The sequence below is a fragment of the Phyllostomus discolor genome, chromosome X (genome assembly GCF_004126475.2).
Source record: "Phyllostomus discolor isolate MPI-MPIP mPhyDis1 chromosome X, mPhyDis1.pri.v3, whole genome shotgun sequence".
NCBI classification, from domain to species: domain Eukaryota; kingdom Metazoa; phylum Chordata; class Mammalia; order Chiroptera; family Phyllostomidae; genus Phyllostomus; species Phyllostomus discolor.
The window spans coordinates 5,394,093-5,419,216 of NC_050198.1; the positions used below are offsets into that span (position 1 = coordinate 5,394,093).

The 25,124-nt window shown below is 39.5% G+C and overlaps 1 protein-coding gene and 1 long non-coding RNA gene across 6 annotated transcripts in view; both read left to right on the forward strand.

The window, feature by feature from the left end:
- Positions 1–25,124, forward strand: part of REPS2 (RALBP1 associated Eps domain containing 2) — a 200,029-nt gene that overhangs the window by 80,919 nt on the left and 93,986 nt on the right. For all 5 annotated transcript variants that reach the window (XM_036016665.1, XM_036016664.1, XM_028522678.2 and 2 more), the window contains exons 6-9: positions 8,592–8,730; positions 14,799–14,862; positions 17,312–17,454; positions 21,279–21,373. In XM_036016665.1, coding sequence (XP_035872558.1) covers positions 8,592–8,730; positions 14,799–14,862; positions 17,312–17,454; positions 21,279–21,373 — 441 coding nt within the window. The remainder of the gene's footprint in view (positions 1–8,591; positions 8,731–14,798; positions 14,863–17,311; positions 17,455–21,278; positions 21,374–25,124) is intronic.
- LOC118498529 lies at positions 22,634–23,885 on the forward strand. Its single transcript, XR_004901012.1, has 2 exons — positions 22,634–23,430; positions 23,682–23,885. It is a non-coding gene; the product is annotated as an uncharacterized LOC118498529 (long non-coding RNA).

The following is a 25,124-nucleotide window of genomic DNA, read 5'->3' on the forward strand; positions in this document are numbered from 1 at the left end:
TAGACAAAGGGCATGTGTTAGTCAGGGTTCTTCATTGTGGACAACAGATTCTACTCTGGCTGGGTTAAGCAAATAGGGATTTAGGTAGAGAAATAGGATGTGGGTACCCTACCAAATTTTTGGAAGGGTTGAAGATTCAGACTATTCTAAGCTTGCAAGAGTAATTCCCCAAACCACATAGCAGGACCTGGATGGCTAAGGGAGGCTTGCTTCTGCCACAGTCAGAAAGCTACAGAAGTGGGCAGTTGCTACCATTGCCACATCATGCATGACCTGGACCAGGAGAATAAATGCTTTGTTCCCTGCCTCTTTCACCATGTGACTCACTTCTGAATTAGTCTTCTGTAGGAGTATTTGTTTAGTAGGATGTAAGTCCTGTCTGGAATTCTAGCAGCAAAGCTTGGAATGGTGTAGTTTTACCTGTCCAGCCTCTGCAGTGCAGGGAGTTATGCTAAGAGAGGCAGAGTGGGTTTTGAGTGAGCAAGAGTACCATGTGTAGATAGCAAGGAGAGGAGACAGCCAAAGAACTGAAAGGCCTGTGTGTTAGATCTTGGAGTGGTAGAGAGATGGGGCTGGAGAGGTGTGCAGAGCCCTCTGGGCCATGGCACCGCCTTGCAGGTGGGGGATGGATGGTTCAGGAGTTAGGTAACTGGCCCAAGTCTCATGGTGAGTAAGTGACCATCCCAGATTTGAACCCAGTGTGTCTGCCTCCAGAACCAGCATTTTTGCACCTCTAATTTGTAGCCTCACCCTCTATAAAGCATTCCTTGAATTCAGCCCAAGTTCTTGGCACATCTGTTTTCCATCTGTTGACTGTTAAGGGGAGGACACAGGGGAGAAGAGACCTGCAGCCATGACCAAAATGGCAAGGGTTGGGCTGGGGACATTAGTGCATTGGTACTAGAAGTCTGCATCCTCACCAGTCTTCTCTTACTGCTGATTTCTCATTTTATCCTCTTAAGCAGACAACAAAATCCTGGCAATTGTAAAAGAAAAATGCCCTTCTGGAGCAGCAGATCTTGGCTTCTGATGGAAGAATTGGAGACAATGATTACTCATAAGCATTCCTTGTGTTAATCAAAATAGTGCTAGTGCCACCTACTAAAATAACAGTGAAATGATCGAATGCCTATATGGTATGGCTATCTACAGGATCCTTTTCTGATGTGAAAACATTTCAGATGGGCAAAAATTATGTGAGAAATAAGACAGTGCTCTGTATACTTTAATAGTTCACTGGCCAAAATCTACAACTAAACTAGATAATGGGGAGGGAAGGGTAAGTATAGCATACTCATATCCCAAGCTCAGATCCTCAATCTGAAAAATTGCAACAGTGGTTTTAGGCATTGCAGTGAGGTTCTGAAAAGGAAATGGCACCATTGTTGCAAGAGGATAGATGGATGGATGGATGGATGGATGGGAGGGAGAGAACCATAGAGCTTGATGGTTATGAGTAGTATCAGACCCCCATTCATGTTCTGGTTCTACCATTTACTAGGTGTGTGGTCTTGGTAAACCACTTACCTTCCTTAATGCTCACTTTCCTGTTCTGTAAAATGTGAATAATGGGACCCATTTCACAGAATTGTTGTGAAGATGAAAATAGGTCATATGTATTAGGTTCTTATGGTGTCTGGCACTAAGCAAAGTAATGAATATGTGTTATCTACCATTCTCCTATGACTGTGATGATAACTTAAAAAATTTTGTTTATCTTAAGTAGCTACTGTGTGTTGCCTAATAGACTCAGAGAGAACCTCTTCTCAGCTGTTGAACATAGATCCCTAGGTGAGTCTGGCACTATGTGGTTAAAGACACCTTTGTGCATTTGTTTCCGTGGAAAAACTGATACGCTTAATTGCTCTATTAGGATTTAATTTAAATGAACTTTTCTACAGATAGAAACAAATTATTTATTGCAACTTCCTGTGAATCTATACTTATTTCAAAATAAAAAGAAAAAAGATTTAAAGTTTTCTAACTGCATAGGTAAGGGAGAGGGCCCAGCCTTTACTGTTGGGTAACAGTATTTGATAGTTGCATGTAAAGTTCAGCTCTAGTCATTATAGGAGATCCCAGGTTAACATTTCTGTATCTGAACCAGAATTGGAAATTTGTCCAATCATTTATTTGTTTATTCCTTCAACAAATATTTATTGAGTGTTTCTTATTTGATAGGCACGGAGGATGTGGAAGTGATCAGAATGGAAAAAATTTCCTGCCCTTATGGATATTATATTATAGTGAGAGTGGGGTAGGAGACAGACTATAAACAAGATTTATAGAATATAATATAGAATGGTTTAATGCGAGAACAAAATAGCTGAGCTCCATCTCCTTTTCTAGCTCCATTTAGCTTCATTTCCCCATTTAGCAGTTTTCCCACAGCTTTCCTCCAGCCCTCTTTTTTCCTTCACTGTGTGCCTCCTCCCCAGAATCTCCTACGTACCCTGAAAGATAAATTACTGTTAATCAAACATAGGAAGACTGCTGCAAAGATGCACCTGTGTGCTATCTTCTGTAGAGAGTCTGCATGAACAACCAAATTATAATGAGAAAGTTATTTGGGCTTAAAATCATCCAGTGTCATTAGGTGGTCAAGTTACAAAATGAAGATGACCTCATGCTTCCATCTTCAATGCAGGAATGGCTGTGGTTGGGACTGCACAGGTCTGTCTTTATTTTGGGCCCTCTTTGAAGGATAGGCTAGTTAGGGTAACAAGTGCTATAACAAATATGCCCCACTTCTTAATGGCTTAAGACAATAGGTGTATTTCTCAGTCACCTTAACAGTTTGGTAGGTAGCTTTTTTCCATATGGTGATTCAGGCTCCAGGGCTCCTCCTGTCCCTTGGCTGTGCCATCCTCCATTCAAGTGCCAATGGGTAAGAAGAGCATAGAGAAGTGCCATACGGAGCTAGCCCTGCCTGGGAGTGGTACAAGTCACTTGTGCTCGAGTTACATTGGCCAGAACTTAGTCACATGCCTGCACCTAACTGCAAGGGGGCCTAGAAAATGTCATTCCTGGGTGGGTAGCCACTCAATAATAGCTTCTGCTATTCCAGATGGTTTGTTTACTAAGGCACCTAAAAGACATTGTTGAAAGATCATCACACCCTTGAGTGAAATGGCTGGACTCACAGGCAGCAATTATAAGATGATTCCAGGGTGGGATTATATTCTAAACAGAAATGTTCTATGGTTGAAACAATATACAGACCCTTCTGAAGTTCCCCTTGACAATGCTTCCTTGCAATTCATATTATTCAGCTATGCTTGATTTTTAAGATACTTCAGGGGTAAATGTCACCTTTTAGGATTTTATTAATACTATTATTTTTAATGAGTCTTTTGAAGTCTCTTTCATTATAAACAGCCTGTTTCCCCCAGAGATAATAACTTGCAGCGCCAAATATTTGCATTTCACTTGAAACAAAACCAAGGGTTTGAATGTTTTAAATATAAGCAAATCTAATTCTCCTGTGTCTAGAGAAATTGTATAATGAACCATATGTATGTGACTTAAGCAGACAGATGTGGATGATTTCTCTCTCTCTCCTTTTATTTTTTCTTAAAAATGCTGGCGGAGCTCAAAATTGGCACCAAGCAGCAAATATCTCCACCCAGCCAACCAAACCACTGGAGCTGGAGTTGAAATGGGGGAGGTCTCTTAGGGCACATGCAAAAGTGGGGCTTTTCCTGGTTCTGGTTTCTACTTGGAAGCCAAAGGCCCCACAGCCCGCCCACCCCTGTTTCCCAATGCCTTCCTTCAGTCTTTGCAATTAGACATTCTGACCTAGGTGACTGACTTTATCTGAAAAGTTGGGTTGATTGTTGTGGTTCACTTTTGGATTCTTTTGGAGGAGATGGTTCCGTGTCTCTGGGTCCTGCAAGGAGATGGCCCCCTAGCTGCTGATAGAAAGGTCCTGAGCTGCCACCTGACTACTATAATAGGTCTTTCTCTGGTGGTGGCCTTATGACCTTTTTGTCTTACTTCTGTCATAACCCTCCTTACCCTGGCATCACGTTGACCTTGAGCCGTGGTTACTGATATGGCCTTAAATGGTCTTCTTACCTTTAGTCTTTCCCTCTCCATTCTCCTCACTGAAATTTTTTTTTTCTGTAGCTCAAATCTGATGATTTCAGCATCTTGTTTAATACTTAGCTGTGGCTCCCTGTTTTCTAGATACAGTCTAAACCTGTTAACCTGGTACACCTGGGCCTTCATGATCTGGGACCTGCTTTCTGTTTGGATGATCTTGAGGCTTGGATGATCTTGAGGCAATTACATTAACATCTTTGCAATGGCAGCTGAGCTTATTTATTATATGTAGCCCAACTGAACTACTTTCAGGAGATGGCTATTTTCTCTTTTTTGGGGGTGTTTTTGCAAATGCTGTTCCTTTTGCTTCCTTGCCATGCATAGTCTAGAGCATTGCTTCTCAAACTCGAGTGTGCTTTGAATCACCTGAAGGGCTTGTTAAACCACAGCTTCCTGGGTTCTGCTCCTACACTTTATGATTCACTAGGTATGGGATAGGACCTGGGGTTCTGTATTTCTAAGAAGTCCCCAGGTTATGCTGATGTAGGTGGTCTGGGAGCCACACTTTGAGTAGCAAAGCTTTAGCATACCCTGTTACCATAGCATGTACTTCACTGTTTTGAGATTGCCTGTTCTTCTCCCTAAGTGGACTCTAGGCTTCTTGGGAAAAAGAATCTGTTTGCTCGTCAGTGTATTCACTAGTGACTAGTATCTGGGATATTGTCGGTGTTCAATAAGTATCTGTGAATGAATGAATGAGTGGGCCACTGTTTGTGCAGCAGAGTTCAGATCATTTTGCTTTTTATAGTGGATCAGCTTTCTTGTGGAATATTTCAGTCTAAGGGTATGTGGAATGTGATCTACCCCTTCTGCATGCCCTTACCTGTCCCTGAAGTACTCGCTTAATGGATACAGAACTTGAGAACTCCCCATAGCCATTAGACCACTGGTGAACTACAGGAAGGCAGTTAGAGACTTCTTTTGATAGATCTCAAACTTGAGATTATGAACTGGACTCATAAAGTTTTCTTCCATTAAACACAACGTGGAGTAGCGTTTCTACATCTCTTTCAATATAAGAAATACCCCTGAACTTTCTAGAGCCTGTCAAAAAGTGGACACCTGTGATGTGCCTTCCAGGGACTGTATCTGGAGTAAAGGAGTATATGATATGGTTCTGGCCCTCCAGGTTGAAACTTGAGTGACGAAAACCAAGAACAATAAATGTTCAAAACTGTAATACTACAAGTATAAGGATTCATATTTTTATGATGCTTAAATCACTTGGTTTATTAAGTCAGTTAAAAACATTCTGTGGGAAGCAGGGAGAAAGAGAAGGGGATAGGTTAACATGTTTAGTGGAAGCCACTAGAAGGGCTGCACGATGTACAGGTTACACAATGTCCACGTGCCCTCTTTCGTTGTTGTAAGACCTTTTCGGTTTTAGGGAACAGGAGCTGTTCTTGCCAGCTTCAGTTTTCTGAAAGAGGAGGAGGGGTTAGGATTCATATTGGAATCCAAGAAATGAGATATAAGGAGTGGCCCCGTGGTCTTGAACAGGAGTTCTTGGTTGTTCATGCTTGGTCTTCCATGAACAGGCCCTTGCCCTAGTTGTCTTGAGTTCTCTTTGCTGTCCACTGACTTGGCTGCCAACAGCCGTCCCGACCCCCACTCTTTCTAGTACTTCTCTACCTCACAGGTTCTGCTTATGCTTGGCCCTGGCTCCCTCAGGGCTTTAAGTCCTATGTGGCCCTTATTCCACATCGTGGCCCTTACATCTGTCTACAGAAGGTGCAGCTGTTCAGGATCTGCTCTTCCTGCTTCTTGGTCTTCATATTTCTTATCCATATCCCAAAGATGTGGTACCTAGTACCTAGCCCATGCTGGTCTTACTAGAGGAGAACTTTCTATGCTGGAGCATCCCACAGGCCAGCAGCTGCGTGCCCCTGCACTCGGACTCAGGTGAGACCCAGGGATGAAGTGGTCATGCAGTACACATGTGGCTGCCAGGCCCACCATTACAGCAGAGCTGGGGGATTGCAGTGCCCTTTGCAGTGGCTGTGGGCCTGGCAAGTACATCAGAGAACCTTTGAGACAGAGGGACTTAATGGGTAGGATCTGAGCAATGGGCTGAATCAGAGGAAGGGTATCCTAGGACATAGGCACGAATCTGAAACATGAAGAGTGAGCAGTCAGAAGCCTGCTGAGAGTGGGCTAGGAGGAAGCTACACTATAAGGGCCCTAAAGGCCAGGTGGGGAAGGCAGATTTTGAAAAACGAGGCAATCAGTCATCCTGTAAGTTTTTAAACAGAGGAATTAATCACTGTCTTCTGTCCGTTCCTGTTGTCAGAATAGACTGAAGACCTGCTAAGAGACCGCTGATGCCACTCAGGAGTGAGGGTACATGGGAGAGGAAGTAGAGTGAGCAGTGGCCCTGGAATTGGAGAAAGAACAAACATGGGCCGACACTCACAAGAACACCTGAATATAGCAGCGTCGGTTCCTGGAGGGAAGGAATATATTCCGGGGCAGTAGTGGCTTCCATGTGAGAACACAGCAGCCATATACACCACAGAGATATTGGCATCTTCATTCTCAGGACAGCAGTGGGACTGAACTTTCCACTTGTGTCCCACTGGCTTTGTGAACCATCTCTGCCTGCCTAATCGTTTACTGATAGGCGGCTGTTCTTTTCTCTCCTGCCTCCGTGCCTAGATTTTTCTGTTTCTTTCCTGCAGCTGTTTCCGTCAGCGCTGACCTGGAGAGCAGTGCTCCTGTAGCTCTACACATTACCATCTGGCCAGGAACCCAGTCCAGCACACACCGGCGGCCTCAACCCTGGGTTCTGGCTCTGGAACCCGTTCACACATCTGGGTTCATTCAGAAATTGCTGCCTGGACCATTTCAGTTTGGCTGTGCAATTTGGTGGGAGCGTTTTGGAAAGTTGTGTGGTCCATTGGGTGCTCAGTCTGACTTTTGATCTTCCTTGCTTTCTTTCTTTATATTGTTTGTTTCTTACTGGAATGAATAGGGGTTTTCTGAAAATAACTCAGATGGAAGCAACCCAGTTAAAAAAAAATACAAAACAATCTGATACGCCAGAGCCTAGCTTTGAACAACAGATGAATAAGAGGGCAGTTATTTGCTGATTGCAGGAGCTCACCTTAGGGTATGGACTAGTCTCTCAAATTCTCTAAGCCTCAGTTTCCTTATCTGGGAAAAGGATATGGTACCTCCTGTTTCTGCCTCTCAAATTTTGTGAGATGCTGGATAACATAGGGATCTGAAATGCTTTGTAAATTTTAAAGCCCTCTGAATTTAACGTATTAAAAATGTGGATAGTGGCTTCCAGGGCATTTAAAAAATGTTTTAATTTACATTTAGTAGAAACTCACCTAGTATGAAAACTTCAAAGATAACATCTCAAGATTATAGCACAGTTGAAAGTTTTATAGCCTCATTTCTTCTCTGAATGTTGTCAGAGGAGAGCCAGGTGTTTCTGGGAACAGTTGCTTCCTGGAAAGGGGTATGCTTTTTGAGGGGAACAGGGTGGAGATGGTCTGCCTTCTTTTCCAGGGATAGTGGGTAGAATGCCCTCCTAATGATTAATTCCTTGATAGTGTGCTCATAAGTGGCAACCTGATAGCTTATTAGCAGTAATGCCTCTTCCTTTCTTTTCTACTCTACTTTCATACTAATGGCTTACCCTCCTTGTGTTGACCTCTTGGTTCTGTGAAGGCGTCTCTTTGCCAGTGGCGCCTTAGCCTTAGAGTAGATGGGAGGGATGGAGCGGATCCCTGGGCCCCTCCTCCTAGAATCACCATGTTTGCTTCTTTTCCCACAGTGTAGCCAAGCTTTGTTTTCTCCAGCACCATTTCTCTGGTTCTTTGCATCCTTAAAGCCTCAACTTGGGCTTGCACGCCCCCTAGTGGCATGTCTGATGCACCCCTGTTACCCCATTTGTTGTTATACCATCGCTCTTCCCAATGGTATAACATTAACTACATTACTAAATATTAACCCCAGTTCACAAATGTGGGATGAGGGGTTAGGTGATCCTGACTTACCTCTTGAGTGGGACTTGGGAAGTGGGATTTGAATGAAAACTTTTAATTCCCAGATTTATACAATGGGAATGTCTCAGGAAAAAATGATAGTTATATCTTATCTAGACTATTTTATGGTTTAAAAAGAATCCATTATTTTACTTATCTACTCAGCTATGTGAAAGGATCAAAATGTGAATATTTAAAGATGAGAATAATCATCTTTCTACCCTTCCTTCATGACATTGGAAACACTTTCATCCCCACTGAGTGTTTAGTCTTTCATGCTCAGTCAGTCCTGCTAACAGCTTTGGGGAATACAAAAAAGTACAAAGCATGATGGCCGGCCCTTCAGAAGTTTACCTTCTAGTTATAAGGTATTTAAATTATTCCCTAGAGGAAAAATACGTATAATGCACGGTACTTTTATGGGTGTTTAATATTTGTACGTCATCTCACTAAAGAGAGATTCTCTAAGCATTTGCTCATTTATTTTTGAAGTCTTTTTCAGTGGAGAGAGAACCACAAGATAACAACAGTAATTACCCAGAGGAACCGTGGAGGATAACGGAAGAGCAGCGCGAGTACTATGTCAATCAGTTCCGATCCCTTCAGCCAGACCCGGGTTCCTTCATTTCAGGTAATGAAGGCTGATGGGTGAGAATGTGGGTCCCAGATCATTGTCTCCTATAAATAACAGTACGCATCTTGAGAAGTAGTGCACACAAAATGTGTATGACAACTTTCTGTGATGTCAGTTTGCTTCCCTCTAAGATCAAATTTCTTATCAACTACAAACCATGCAGAAAAAGATTTGGGAATGACATTTGGGAAATTATGTTTCAGTTTTAAAGGAGTTAAGCAGGAATTTGGGAGAACCTAGTCTAGACCCTGTGATTTATTAGCTGGAGCAGTTCTTGACATGATAGAGTGTGACACCAAGGCGACATCTTTAATTGGTTACTAATTATATTAGAGAAAGATGTGGTATAGCCTTGTAGAACTAGCATCACAGTCTCCTTATGTTATATTAATATATGCCTTAGAAGTTCAAATTCATGCTCGTTTTCTTTGGCTCAACACTTTCTCCTCTGGTTTTTCTGAGAGAAATTAAGATATGGGAGGAAAATTGGCCAGCATTTTTATGTCCACATGTCAGTTCTTCTGGGTTGTCTTCAGAAATATGTATTCTTGTTGAGTTCTCATGTAAAATTCAAGCTGAGAGGAATTGGTTTAATTCCTGTGTGCCTACATTTTATTGAGCTGAAGACTAAACAAATAGTGAAATTGTAGATTCTGGAAGAAAAATTCATAAAACTTTTTTTGCACTTCAGTTTTGAAGAATAACAGTATGTCCTTAATAATTGTAACCTGACATTGAAGTGAGGACTAAGACTAATTTTCTTTTGTTAAATAAGGTGTGTAATTGAAATATACTTGTATAAGTGTAGCTGTCATTTTATGATTGGTGGTAATGGCTTTATTGAAGGCAGAATATTGTAGATACAACAAATTAATAATGCTAACAACATGATTGAAAAGAAATACGCAGGAACACAGATTGCATGTACTGGCTGCTTGCTAACCTTGCCCATTGCTTCAGTGAGTTTCTTCACAATGTATACAAATGAATAGACAAATACAAATAGGTGGCTGTTAGGCATGTTTTTACTTTCTTTTAATTTTTTTATTTTGCAAAATTTCAAATATAGATATGGCTAGAGTGGTTAGTACAACAAACCCCTATCACATAGCCCCAGTGATTTTGTTTTATCTATATCCTCTCTCACCCCAGATGATTTTGAAGCAATTACCAGATCATTTCATTTGAAAATATGGGCTAGGAAAAAGTAAGTTTACAGTTGTGAGCACATAAAACACAGAATTTATTCTTGTATTCTTATTTATCATTATTATTTTTAAAGATTTTATTTATTTTTAGAGACAGGGGAAGGGAGGGAGAAAGAGAGGGAGAGAAATATCAATGTGTGGTTGCCTCTCATGTGGGCCCTACTGGGGACCTGGCCTGCAACCCAGGCATGTGCCATGACTGGGAATTAAACCAGCGATCCTTTGGTTCACAGGCTGGCACTCAGTTTACTGAGCCATACCAGCCAAGGCCCAGATTTACCATTTTAAGCATACAGTTCAGTGACATTAAGCAGCCTGTGCTCAATCCACTGGGCCACACATCTAGGGCTATTATTGTATTATTTTTTTAGGGTGTATCTCTAAAGAAAAGGCCTTTTAAAAAACATAACCATAATTCATTGGCATATGTTAAGAAATGAATTCCTTAATACTTATTATTAAATGTTCATTGTTCAGATGTCCCTGATCATTTTACAAATGCTTTTTGAAAAACTGAGTTTGACCAAGGCCAGGAAGGGTTCATATATTGTCATTAGGTGATATCTCTTTTTAAAAACATCTTTATGTAGATATTCACACACCATAAAATTTACCCATTTAAAGTGTACAACTCAGTGGCTTTAGTATATAGTGTATTCACAGATTATTTTCAGAATTTGAATTTGGAAGGCTTTCATTATCCTCCTCCATAAACCACCTACTTATTAGCAATTATTCCTTATTCCTGCTCTTCCCACCTCCCAGCCATAAGTAACTACTAAGCTATTTTCTTTCTATATAGATTTGCTTATTCTGGGCTTTTTTTTTTAAGAAAGATTTTATTTATTTTCAGAGAGAGGGGAAGGGAGGGAGAAAGAGAGAAATATTGATGTGTGGTTGCTTCTCGCATGCCCTCTACTGCGGACCTGGCCTGCAATCTAGGCATGTGCCCTGACTGGGAATTGAACTGGTGACCCTTTGGTTTGCAGGCCATGCTCAATCCACTGAGCTACAACAGCCAGGGCCCTATTCTGAGCATTTCATATAAATGAAATAATCTATGTGGTCTTTTGTGTTTGACCTCTTTCACTTAGCATAATATTTTTAAGGTTCATCCATGTTGTACTATGTAGTCAGAACTTCATTCCTTTTTATGTCTGAGTAATTCCATTGTATGGGTAAACCACATTTTATGGATCTATTCGCCAGTTAATAGCTGTTTGGGTTTTCCCCAATACCTATTTTGGCTATTCATAATACTGCTATGAACATTTGTATACAAGAGTTTGTATAGATGTATGTTTTTGTTTATCTTGGATATGTACCTAGGAATGGAAATTCTGAATCGTAGAGTAACCCTATGTTTAACCGCTTGAGTAACTGTCAGGTTGTTTTCCAAAGCGGTTGCACCATTTTACATTGCCACCAGCATTGTAGGAGTGTTCCAGTTATTCCACATCCTCACCAGCGTTGGTTATTACCTGTCATTTGATTATAGTCAACCTAGGTGTGAAGTGGTATCTCTTTGTGGTTATGATTAGCATTTCCCAGATAAATAATGATATTGAGCATCCTTTCATATTCTTACTGGCCATTTGTATATCTTTTTTAGAGGAATGCCTATTCAAGTCCTTTATCCTTTTTTTTTTTTGAGAGGTAAAAGAGTTCTTTATGTATTCTAGATACATGTTTCTTATCAAGTATATGATTTGCAAATACTTTTTCCCCAATCTCTGGCTGTTTATTTTTCTAATGATTTCTTTTGAAGTATAAAAGTTTTTAATTTTCATGATGTCTAGTTCATCTAGTTTTTCTTTTCGTGTTTGTGCTTTTGGTGTCATATCTAAGAAATCATTGCCCAATCCAATGGCATGGAATTTTACACCTATGTTGTCCTCTAAGAAGGAATATATATTATATTCATCTCTTGCATTTAGGTCTTTGGTTTATTTTGAGCTAATTTATCTGTACAGTATGAGGCAGGGGTTCATATTTATTCATCCAGTTGTTTGACGACAAATTAATTGTTTTAGCATTTCTGTCAAAATTCATTTGACTGCCAACATGAGGATTTATTTCTGGATATGAATTCTATTCCACTGACCTATATGTCTAGCCCAGTGCCAGTGTGATATTCCCTTGGTTATTGTAGTAAGTTTTGAAATTAGGGAGTGAGAGTTCTTCAACTTTGTTCTTTTCCATTTCATTTGTTTTGATTTCAATTTTTAGAGATTTTGTTTCTAAATTTGAATTTTATGTAAAATATTGATATGGTTCTGCCCTGGCTGGCGTGGCTCAGTTGGTTGGAGTGTTGTCCTGTCCAACAAAAGGTTGTGGGCTTGATTTCCAGTCAGGGTACATGCCTAGGTTATGGGTTTGATTCCCTGGTCTCAGGGCATATATGGGAGGCAGCTGATCAGTCTCTCTCTCTTTCTCTCTTTCTCTTCCTTCCCTCCCTCCCCCTTTCTTCCTCTCTCTGTAAAAGCAATGAAAAAATGGTTGGGTGAGGATTGAAAAATACATAAAATATTTACATGGTTCTAAAGTCAAGTCTACAGAACAGTCCGAAAGAAGTGTAGCTTCTATCCGTATCCCACCTTGTTCTTTCCTTGCCCCTACAGGTAACCAACATTTTTATGTTTGTTTTTAAAAATACTAGCAAATACATGTATGTGCATATCTATGTATACATATATGTGTATTTTTATTTCCATTTTTCCTTAGATAAATGGTAGCAAACCATTTATACTTTTTTCTACCTTGCTTTTTTTACTTAACAGCGTATTCTGGTGATTACAGCATAGGCTCATGTTGAAATATTTCCCAGTCCTTTTTATAGCTGTGTACCACTAAATTGTATGAATGTGCAGTCATTCATTTAGCCTGTCCCCTGTTAGGGTTATATCTAGTCTTTTGCTACAAATATTTATGTTGTTCATAGCATTCATCATGTTGTTTTATATTTTTTGTCAGTGTATCTTTGGATTATGTGATTTTGCTAGATATTGCATAACACCCCTTTATTGGCATTCTACCATTTTGTCATCCCATCAACATTGTGTGGGGTGCTTATTTCCCTATTCTTATTATCAGAACATGTTAACTTTTGTATTTTTCCCCATTTGATAGGCAATAAATTATATCTTTGTGTGGTTTTACCATACAGATCTTTTATAAACATGGTTGAGCCTTTTAAAATATGATTGAGTCAGTTGCATTTATTTCTGTGAACTCTCATAGCTCCACCTATTTTTATATTGAATTACTTGTCTTTATTTGGAAAAGACATATATATATGTCTTTATATATATATTTGGTGTGCTACCATTATATCCCTGATATATTAATGCTCTGTGTAACTGTAGTTTACTGGGCTGAAAGATTTCTTATAATAACAAGTCTGAATCCATGTTTTAATGTCTGATTGCTGAGAGCTCTTAGGTCTCCCTCCTCCCTTGTGTGCTCCTCATGTGGCTCCCCAGCAAGGTATGAAAATGGCTGGAGAAAACAAGGAAAGGCATCTGTCTTGGGGTTTCTACAGTGGTTTCTACAGTGGGTAGAGCTTGAGCGAGGGTTTCAGCTCACGGTTTGAACTTGCATCAGCACCCAAGGACAGAGCACTGGTGCTTTCTTATTAGCTTCCCCTTTTGGCAGGGGGTAGCCAGGGAACAGCTGAAGTTGTTACCATTCGGCTTCCCTATGAGCTACGCCTAACCCCTCTGGGACACCAGGGTGTAACAGCCTCAGCTGTCCGAAGGCTAGGCCAGGTCTTTAGCTGTGCGTTTGGGTGTAATGTGAATTGAAGAAAGGATATCAAGCGGGGGTGGGGGGGTGGGAGAGAAGAATGACATGAGAGGACATTGTATAGCTGGTAAATGGGCTTTGAAGACATTTCTGACAAATACTTGACAAGGTATTGCATTGATGGCCAACAGTCATATGTCAGCATTATTTCCAAGATGCTTTTGAGGGAAAGGCTCATTGGTATATAGGGCCCTTTGCTTTTGATCCTTAGTAATCTGTCCGAGGAAAATAAGCCTGCTTTAGGGTCCATTTTAATTCATTGTTTTGAGGCCAATGAGAAGACTTGTAATTGCCATAGAATGACTTTTGACTTAAAAATAGAGCTTGGGACTTTGATTCAACTATTCTTTGTGTTAGAATTGAGGCTTTTGACTTGTGAAACTATTTTGAGAGCCGAAAGCCTAAAAATTTCAACCTCAATAATGGTTGGGCCCAACATTTTAAGTACAGTTAGGACTTAAGTGAAGCTCTGTATGTAACATGTAAAATGGAATGACTACCTGATATAAATTGATACTGATAAATTTACATTGAATAAAGAAAGTAGCAAGAGGGTCCTGTATAAATTTCTTAAAGAGCCATCAAAGAGCTTTATTTCACTAAAACTCTTTCTCAAGAGACCTGTCTTAATGTCCGTGTGATGAGATTAATGGTGTTAATTTTCTTCTTTGTTCTGTTTTCTACCATGATTCTGTATTACTTTTTTATTAAAAGTACTTGACAGGTTTATACTTTAATAATTTTGAAATTTGTCTTTTGAATTTTTAGGAAAATTTTGCACATTTTCAGTAAAAATGAAACAGGAACTCATAATTTGCATGTCATAATAAGTATTACATCATTGCTTCTTTTGCCCTGTTCTAATTTACATATTGTTTTTAAAAGCTGTTCACACTTTGTTTTTTAGCCACATGATTCATAGTTGCTTTAATGTTGTGTTTGTGGTTACATGGTAGGGATTGTTGAAAGAAAAAATGGTGATTCTTTGACATTAAATATAAAAGCTGCTCTAGATACTAATTAATGATTTATTTAAACAATGGCTGTTGACAGGTTCAGTGGCCAAGAACTTCTTCACCAAATCAAAGCTTTCCATTCCAGAACTCTCCTATATATGGTAAGTACAATTAATGCCACATTGTATGATATAGTCATCCATATTCATTCTTTAGTTCCTACTGTTGCATTTCAAAAGTTTTATTTTTTGAATGATTTTTAAAAACATTTTATTTATTTTTAGAGAGAGGGAAAGGGAGGGGGAAAGAGAGGGAGAGAAAACATCAGTGTGTGATTGCCTGTCAAGTGCCCCTGACTGGGGACCTGGCCTGTAACCCAGGCATGTGCCCTCACTGGGAATTGAACCGGTGACCTTTTGGTTTGCAGGCCCATGCTCAATTCACTGAGCCACATCAGCCAGGGCAAATGTATGTTTGTTTGTTTATTTTTTAACAAAGTAAGAGAGTGAATAGAATTTAGAATTTTGTTGCTGTGAAAATTAAGTTATTGTATGAAAAGCTCAATGAACAGTGTCTGGCACATATTGCACACTGTACGTATTAGCTATTATTTACTTTTAAAGATTTTATTTATTTATTTTTAGAGAGATGGGGGAAGGGAAGGAGAAAGAGAGGGAGAGAAACATCAGTTGGATCTGGCCCTCAACCCAGGCATGTGCCCTGACTGGGAATCAAACCAGTGACCTTTGGTTCGCAGTCCGGCACTCAATCCACTGAGCCACATCATCCAGGGCCATATTAGCCATTATTTAAAAAGTAATTTCCTAGTTATTTTCCTCATCAAGATCTCTTTTTCAGTCTAAGCAATAATGTGTGTAGTTATATGAGAATTTCCATCTTGTGTATTTTATTTTCAGATTTTTCTACTTGGTGTGATGCAAGTAACCAGAGGACCCTGAAAAGCTAATTCTTTACAGTATTTTATCAGGCCAGGTGAACAGAAGGTCCACAAATGTCTTGGAACTAAGTTAAATTGAACTATTCTAGCTGCGTGTGAGATTCCTAAATTTGGCTGGTGGTTCTCAGCTGAGCCCTCATGTAGACTTGCAGCTATGGCATGTACTGCGCCTTGCCGCGGAGCTGGCCGCGGCCCTGGCTCCCAGTGGGCTGTGCCAAGACGGTCCAGATGGCTCCATTTGCATTTATGAAAACGCTTGGTGCCCTCTGTAAACTCCCGGCTGCATGGGGGCTGTTCTTCCTCACAACTGGGCCAGAGGCTGCACAGCTATAAATATATAATTAAAACATTGGAATATTTATGTAAACTTTTTTTCATGAAGATTTACCAAAAATTATGATGGCACTTAAAATTGCTTCTCATGTTTTCTGCGTTTTGTTGGAAAACTATTGCAATAATCCTTGTGCATGCCAGTGTACCTGGGATCCTGAGGTAGATTTATTCATTAGCAATATATTCTACCATAATTTTTACAAGAAGCCATATATTTGATTTTAAAGCTAGGGAAAAAAGAAGTTATCATTTTCAAAAGAATACAGTCTGTTTAGGCAGTATTCCCATTCTTAACCATAATGGCGTAAGGCTTCCTATCTTATATACAGGAAAGCTGAATGGTTATTGTCTCCATCCAGCATGGGCAGCAGTCCCTGTAATCCTCAGCCTGAGTTGCTGCTATTTCAGGGCTGGTGCATTTTAAATATTGGAGAGGAAGGAGGATGTGAATGGGGCTTACCTTCGATATTCTTTCTTTCAAATAGTAACACCTTCCTAGTGCATCTTTATTTGTCTTATCGCTCTACTTGTCCTAACACAAGTATACTTGTCTCTGTATACCTTAGAGACTGGTTGAGTTTAGAGGGTCTTAATTACCTTGGCAAATAGGTTTCTTTTGTGCTGAGTAAATAGGTCTGTGCTTTCAGTGGAAAACAATGACTGAAGCGAAGATAAGCCTTTTCAAGACTATCCCTTTCTTCCTTTCTGTCTTATCTGGTTCCAGCCTCGCTTAGTTGCTGGTTTTATCTGAAAACATCCACCCAGTATTTATTTAGCTTACTTATATTTTCCCAGGAGGGGATTCTCAAGCAACTTTTTGATACAACGTTTTTGTGACTTGGAAAGTTCAAGGTTTTTCCTTAAAGCTTAAAAATGAAGCATTCATTCCTGAGCTCTAGTAACTGTACAGTGGCTGGGACAACTGTAAACGATCTGAGGCCAGCCCGTCCTCTGACTGTTTTGAGCACCAAGTCAGGAGCTCTTCATACCACACATTCACCAAAAGGCTGTCAGCTGTGGAATTCTGGGCATCATTTTACTTTTTGTGTCATAGTTGCCTGTCTTGTGTACTTGGAGTTGTAAAACGGACTTACCAGAGAACCTGAAGAATTTCAAGTTTTATTAATAAAGTGCTACTGATACCAGTGCTGTCAATCATACTAGTTCTTCCTCTGAGTGGTCCCCTGAGATTTCATAAGGGTTTTGGGACTCAACAGGCTCACCACCAGAGAACCTGGAAATTGTGTTTGTATGTTTGAAGCTGAGTAAATTTTCCTCTAAGCCTGGTGTTAGGCACTCATGACATCTGTTATGTTTAGGGAACTTAGTGATGCTGACTGCGATGGAGCCCTGACCCTGCCTGAGTTCTGTGCTGCATTTCATCTCATCGTGGCCCGGAAGAACGGCTATCCTCTGCCTGACACCCTCCCTCCAACTCTGCAGCCAGAATACTTGCAAGCAGGTAAGGCCTCATTATCGATTCTAACCCTCAGACATTTTCCATTCAGGCCTCACAAGACATTTTTGTTTCTTTAATGGTGTCCAGACACTTTAGGGCAGCGGTTCCCAACCTTTTGGGCACCATGGACTGGTTTCATGGAAACAGGGGGTGGTGGGGAGGTAGGATGACAAGAGACAGAGCTCAGGTGAGCTTCACTCCCCCACTGTGGATGTGGAGGGAGCTAGGAGGAGGAGCTCAGGTGAGCTTTGCTTATGGCCCAGTTCCTAATAGGCCACAGACTGGTACCGGTCTGTGGCCCAGGGATTGGGGACCCCTGCTTGAGAGAGTCCTTGTATCTACAGTTATTGCCCTTTAACCAATATTGGATTTTCATGTCTTTACAATGTGAGTAATAGGGATGATCTGGGTGTGAGCCATTTGTTACTTTCATTCCAGTACTCTCTGGATGGATTTGAACGAAAGTCATTTACCCTTTCATGAAAATTGTGGCATAGGCAACTACTAAATTTCCCAGCTGATATAGAATGAAGAGGACTCTCTTCCTGTATAGCCAAGTGCTGACTTGGCATCTTTAGGCATATCCCAGTGTCCCCAAGTGGCCTTGGGCAATGAAATGAAATAGAACTGTTATACATAATGAAAAAGTTAAAAATAACTATATGCAGTGAAATCTGCAAAGAGCTGTAATTTTAAATATACACTTGATGAATTTTTACATATGTGTGCACCCATATAACTACAATCAGATAAAGATATAGAACATTCTAGCACACCAGAAGATTGAAATAGCAGTCAACTCTCTTTGTCTTTCTTAGTAATAAAACAGTTAACCCCACAAACCCTTTGGATAGGAAAAAGTCATGGTGTATGTGAAATATATCAATTCCTTCAGAAGACTGGACACATCAACAGTTTCTCTTGCCCTTTTTCAGAGGCAGAGGGCAGTGATCTGATTTCTATTACTCAGAGAAGTATAGCTTCCATTGACAGGGTGCAGAAACATCTGGTGCTTTCCACAACCTTTCTCACTTTTTAGGCAGGCAAGGTCTCTTAAAAACATGAGACCTTAGTCATAGGTGATTATCGGCAAGATGGAACAGTGTCAAAAGTAAATGGGATTAGTCATCAAGAGTGTAAGTTTTGTAGTTAGACCTGGAAAAGGCCTTAGATTATTTTTCCTTGTCCCATCCTCATAAATATACCAGTTGCTAAGTGGCCAGTGACTCATGTAAGGCTGCATTAAGAGGGTATAAGACCTTAGGGAAGAGGTCCTTACATAATTGAGCTGAGACAGGAAGAATGAGCCAAGGGCTATGTAGGTGAAGGAGGAGGAAGAATGGGCTCTGGCAGAGGGAACAGCACGTATGTTGCAGAAGTCCTGAGAGGGAGCTTGGGGCGTCGGAGGTATGTAAAGTTCAGGCCATAGTGGCTGGAGCACAAAGAGCCAGGGCTGGAGGGGTTGGGGATGAGGTTAAATCATGGGCAAAGATGTTGACGTGTTTCAAGCAGGAACTTACACAATCAGATTTGTTGTTTGAAAGGATCCTGCTGGTTGCTCACCACAGAGCAATTTTTGAGGAGCAAGGGTGGAAACCAGAAGACCAGGTTATGGCAGTAGTCCAATCAGGAGTTGTGGGGAGGCTGGCACTGGGGAGGTGACAGTGGAGATGCAGAGATGAGGACACGCTGGAGGGAGATTTAGCAGTTAATTTATGGCATTTGTAGTTTTTGAAAGTATTAGCTTTTTACCTAGAAAGACCCCCTCATGATAGGGCATTAGTCATGCAATTCTAGTGAGATCACTGATAAACTGGAAAGAGAAGTCTTATCTCAGTTAAAACTGCTCTTGGGATTGGATTGAGAAATAGTACTTGGAAAAATGTTTTGCTGGTTTTACTAAGAAGAGTGAGACCATCTGCTATAGTCAGAAAAAATCGCCAGGGCCCGTGGTTGCCTGATCTGACATCAGTGAAGTTCAGACCAGAGTAACCAGATGAGCAATGTAAACTACTTGTGCTCAACTGTTTACAGTAGCTGTTGCTTACTGGCCAGTACTTTACTGTGGAGGGAAGTTGGTATTTCAAACCCTGGTGAAGATGGGAGAGTGAGAAAGGATTAACATCAATGCCAATTCATTTTAAACACTTGATGCAAAAAAACTTTTTTTAAGCGTGGTGAGATTTCCTGAACCCAATTCCGATGTGTACATGTGGATGCTTCCCCACACCAACAAGCAGTTCTTGTGTGTCAGAGCTCTACTCAATTCTGACACTATTTCCCTGGAGATAAAATCAGGTTCCACAGGTAAAGGGCTCTGCCCCACAGGAGATGCTAGTCGTGACTCCAGGCTGTTACCTGTGCTTCTGACAGACTGGCTATAAATCAGGCTTCCAGGATCGCCTTCTTGAGTTTGATTAATTTTCTAAAATGGCCCATAACATTCAGGAATACCTGCTTACTCACTAGAATACCAATTTATTACAAGGGATGTTAAGGATATGAATAAACAGGCTGATAAAGAGATGCAAAGGGTGAGGTGCTGAACAAAGGAACTTTTGTCTTCTTGAAGCCTGGGGCCCAGCATGGCAGCACATGGAAGTGGTCTGGTTCCCTAATGAGGAAGCTTTCTGAAAACAAAAAAAACCCCCACAAAAACCAAAAACAAAACAAAAAAAAACACAGACCTACTAGCTATCCTTTTGGGTTTTTATGAAGACTTCATTAAATAATCATGATTGACAAAGTCATTGGCCATTCAACCTCACCTCTCTGCCTCCAGGGAAATAAGGGGCTGGAGCTGAAAGTTCCAGTCCTCTAACTACATGGCAACCTGGCCAACACCCTTTGGTGGGTTTGAAAAGTCACTTCATTAACATAACAAGAGACACCATTGTTGCTCTCATTACTTAGGAAATTCCTAGGAGTGTGGGAGCTCTGTGCCAGAAATGGGGATGAAGATCAAATACATATTTCTTATTATAAATCATAATATCAACATAGCATTAAAATTTTGATTTCTTAATAGCTGGTCTTGACAAATTTGATTTGTAACTTCTGTATTGTCTACCCCAATCTGCTTTTCCTCTTTGGAATATTGACAAATTTTCTAGTCGTTGAAACGACATTTCTTTCTTAATTACTTTGTGACAAAGTGATGAAACAATCCACTTCTAAGAAACAGCACTGAGTGTTAATTATCAGCTTACTTAGTAGTATCAGTTTCCCTCATGCTAATCCAGTCAGTCTCCCAACTAACAGCCCCTGTATTAGAAATTTATAACATGATACTTATTTCTTCTCTTCTAAATCAGTAAGAACCTGTGCTCTTTTGTTATTCTTTCTAACCAAAAGAAAGGAGTATTTTATAGTTTTCTAAGATCTCATCTATTTCCAACAAAAATAGCTAAAATGTAGTATTTCCTTAATGTTTCTGGTATCACCATAGTTACTACCAAAACATTATGCTAGTAGCATAGTTAAAACTTAAGTATAGTGATAGTGATGGTTAATGTGGAAAATGACTATGTATTACAACACCAAATGCCAAAAGCATGGACCTTCTAGCAGGATTGCTGGCAATTCAAGTCCCTAGTCAGCCATTTACCAACTATATGACTTTGAGTAAGTTGCTTAACTCCCTGGTTCCTCAGTTTCATCACGTTTAAATGGGGTGATAGGAGTTCCAGGTTGTACATATACAGAACTTAAAATACTACATCGGCACGATGAGTGCCATAACTAGTATATCGGAGCTAGCTGATTTTGTTGTTATATCGGAAACAATGCCTGCTATGATAATATGCATTCTTTTTGTTTCTTCTTAGCCTTTCCAAAGACCAAGTGGGAGTGTACCTTATTTGATTCTTACTCTGATTCCATGCCAGCAAACCAACAACCCCATGACTTGAATTGGATGGAGGTAAAAGATTTCCATATGTTAATGAGTTAAGGGTGTGTTAGAATTAAATCCATTAGCCAATGTGTTTTACAAACTCTGGAAAATCTACTTTTAGAACATTTTCTCTTCATAGTAATTACTTTGGGGATCATCCTTTCAAATGTAGATACCAGATGTATCTATAATTATGTTTTTTCTTTTCTCCCTAAAACTAGATTTGGTAAAATAAGCATAATAGTCTTGATTTTCTAGAGGTGAAATTGAGGTGCAGCCAAACTAGGCCAGAAAAATGCTAGCCAAGTAATTTACTTTAACCAAGCTTTAATTTTGCAGTAAACATTGTGAAGTTATATTTTTAGTAGCTGAGTATTAAGAAAATATAATGAACCAGAACAGTTTTGAGATGAGGTTTGAGAACTATAACTGAGAGCCACAAACCACATTTAAAGCTGCCTTCTCCCTGAGGGTTTTCAGCTTTTGGACCAGATGAAGACCGATTTGGATGATCCTCAAGAGAAACCCAGAGGCTTCCCACCATGGTGGGCCACTGATGTAGGGGCTTGGCCGCATGCTCAGTGGTCCTTCAGTATACATCAATACATAGGAGTTGTTATGGTTATTGTGAATGTCAGCACTATCATCAGTCATCATCGTGATTGCAGTGATTTCAGCTTATGATATCTGCTGTTCCTGTCCTAAAAAATCTGGAAATGTTTAATAAATGGAGGTTTATTCACAGAGTCCTATTATAGTTCTCTGACCCTAGTTAAAACCATTGCAAGATGGTAGAACTCAAAGGCAGTATACAAGAACATGTCTTTAATTTCTTGTCACTGTGTGTGATTACTCTTTCCAGTGGGGCTCCCATGCCTGTAGTCTGTGTTTTTAGATGACATCCTCTGCTCCTCTATGAGCAAATCAAGCCTGCTTCTACAGTGCTCTCTCTGTTAACAGCTTTCTTGGCCTCTCTGCTCCTCTTTCTTTGAGTCGTAGCCTCCATGCTATTGTTCTCAACAGATTTCTACTCGTGGGAAAAAGATGTCATGAAAAGTGATTTCAGGAAAAGTGATAGATGTGCTTTTGAAGAGTTTTGGCCTTTTAAATTTCTTTTTCTGTGTATTGCATGTGATGGAGAAACATGTAACAATGGCCATTTTTGATGGACCTCAGTCTACTCGGGGGTTGCTGGCAGTGTCTGGCAGAGGTTATAACCTTTACAGCTCTGTGATGCAGTTGCCCTGGTTTTTCTTTATTTTGTTGTTGTTGTTTTTTTTTTTGTTTTTTGGTTTTTTTTTTTTTGCCGAGTCCCCCCGCTTGTGTAAAATTATGAGGGTTAGGTGACTTATTAAAAGTGTCATACATTTTTATCCTCTAGATAAATGTTTTGTTCCAGCTTGCTATGGTATCGCATGGCCTTTACCCTTCCATCAGAGACAGATAATGCTAGTTTTTGGAGACGTTAACTACTGACTTACACAGAGATGGACATTATGTGCAGCTAAGTTTTATATATATTCATATCTTTAAACTGGTTCCTTTGAGAGGGCAAATTAAAAGCTACTTAGAATCCTCAGTTGCAGAAACAATATCAAAGGAATGGTGGAGTGGGTTACAATTTCCCACCATTAACAATTTTTCACTGTTACACAGACAGGAAAGCAAAAGAACAACAAAAACCTCTTACCCAAGAAAACTCATTTTCAGGGGTGAGGTCCTTCATCTCAGATAGTGATGTAATAAATAAAATCCAGGGGTAAACTAATATGGTTAATTAATGGTTTGTTCATTTGAGCAGTATAGGTCATAGCCATTTCAATAGGTATGATCAAATATTTCACATTCTTCTAAAGTAATTCATTGTTCTTTCTGCAACTGTTTAATCTTTCATGAATGCAAGCACGGAGTTTAGATAGATGTTGGACCCAACCCTGTGAGGGATAGCTCCATATGGGTGTTTGTGTTATGAAAGAAGCTGTAGCTGATCCAGGTCATGAGAAGTTTGCTCAGCAGTACATCTTTTTCTAAAGACAGCAGGGCTGTAACCATGTCCTGTCAAGAATTAAAGATTAGAATTTCAGGTGTACTCCTCTTTTTTTTTTTTTTTTAAATTCGGTTTTATTTATTTATTTATTTTTAAAGATTTTCTTATTTATTTATTTTTAGAGAGGGAAGGGAGGGAGATAGAGAGAGAGGGAGAGAAATATCAATGTGCGGTTGCTGGGGGTTATGGCCTGCAACCCAGGCATGTACCCTGGCTGGGAATCGAACCTGGGACACTTTGGTTACCAGCCCGCGCTCAATCCACTGAGCTACGCCAGCCAGGGCTCAGGTGTACTCCTCTTAAGCAGGGTTTCTTGTATTACTGGATTTCTTTCTTCTGTAAATAGCTTTACTGAGATATAATTCACATACCATAATTTAACTATACAATTTAAACTACACATTTAAACTATACAATTCAATGTTTTTTTAGTATAGTAACAGCTGTGCAACCATCACTGTAGTCTTAATTTTAGAGCATTTTCATCACCTCCAAAAGAAGCCTGTAGTCATTAACAGTCAGTCATTCACTATCCTCTGGTAATCACTAATCTTTTTTCTGTCTCAAAATTTGTGTATTCTGGACATTTCATATAAACAGAATCATATAATATGTGGTCTTCTGTGACTAGCTTCTTTCACTTAGTGTAATGTATTAAAAGTTCATTCATGTTGAATCGGTACCTTATTCCTCTTTGTTGCTGAATAGTATTCCATTGTATGGATATACCCAATTTTGTCTCTCCATGCTTCAGATGATGGACGTTTGTGTTGTTTCTACTTTGGGGCTATTGGAAAAAATTACTGTTATGAACATTCATGTACGAGTTTTTGAGTGAACATATTTTCATTTCTCTTGGGTACATGCCTAGTTGTGGAATTGTTGGGTCGTATTATAACTTGTGTTAAACTTTTTGAGGAACCAGCAAACTACTGTGCAGAGCAGCTGTACCATTTTATATTCCTCTAGCAGCAGTGTATGAAGGTTCCAATTACCCCATGTCCTCGGTAACACTTGTTACTGTCTTTTTTTTTATTTTAGTTATCCTAGTGGGAGTGAAGTGGCACTTCATGATTTTGGTTTTAATTTTCTAATGACTAATGATGTTGAGCATCTTTTTGTGTACTTAACTGTGTTTTGCTGTGTATAATGCACACCCATATTTTTGGTCCAAACTTTCAGGAAAAAAATTTTTTTTAATTTTAAATTCAATTACTTATTTACTTATATTTAAAAACTTGTTTTTTTTGTATAATAAAGGAATTTTAGCATTTATTTTTGAACATATTACAGTGCAAGAAGTTTTATGTACCGGTATAAAAAATAGTATTACTTTGCATATGTATATCGTTATTGCTTTCTAGAGTTACACTTTTATTTTAACACATAAACATAAATAAAAGAATTGAAAACATTTATAGAGCTACAAAATTAGTACTACCCATGTATAATATGTATTCTTATTTTTCCCTCAAAAATTTGGGCGAAACAGTGCGCATTATACATGGCAAAATACAGTATTAGCCATCTGTATACCTTTTTTGGTGAAATGTCTGTTTCAAATCCTTTGTTTATGAATTGGGTTGTTTGTTATTGAGTCATAAGTGTGCTTTATATATTCTGGATATGAGTTCCTTACTAGGTATATAATTTGCAAGTATTTGCTCTTTCTTTGGTTTCTCTTTTTCCTTTTTTTTTAAAATATTTTATTTATTTATTTTTAGAGAGGGA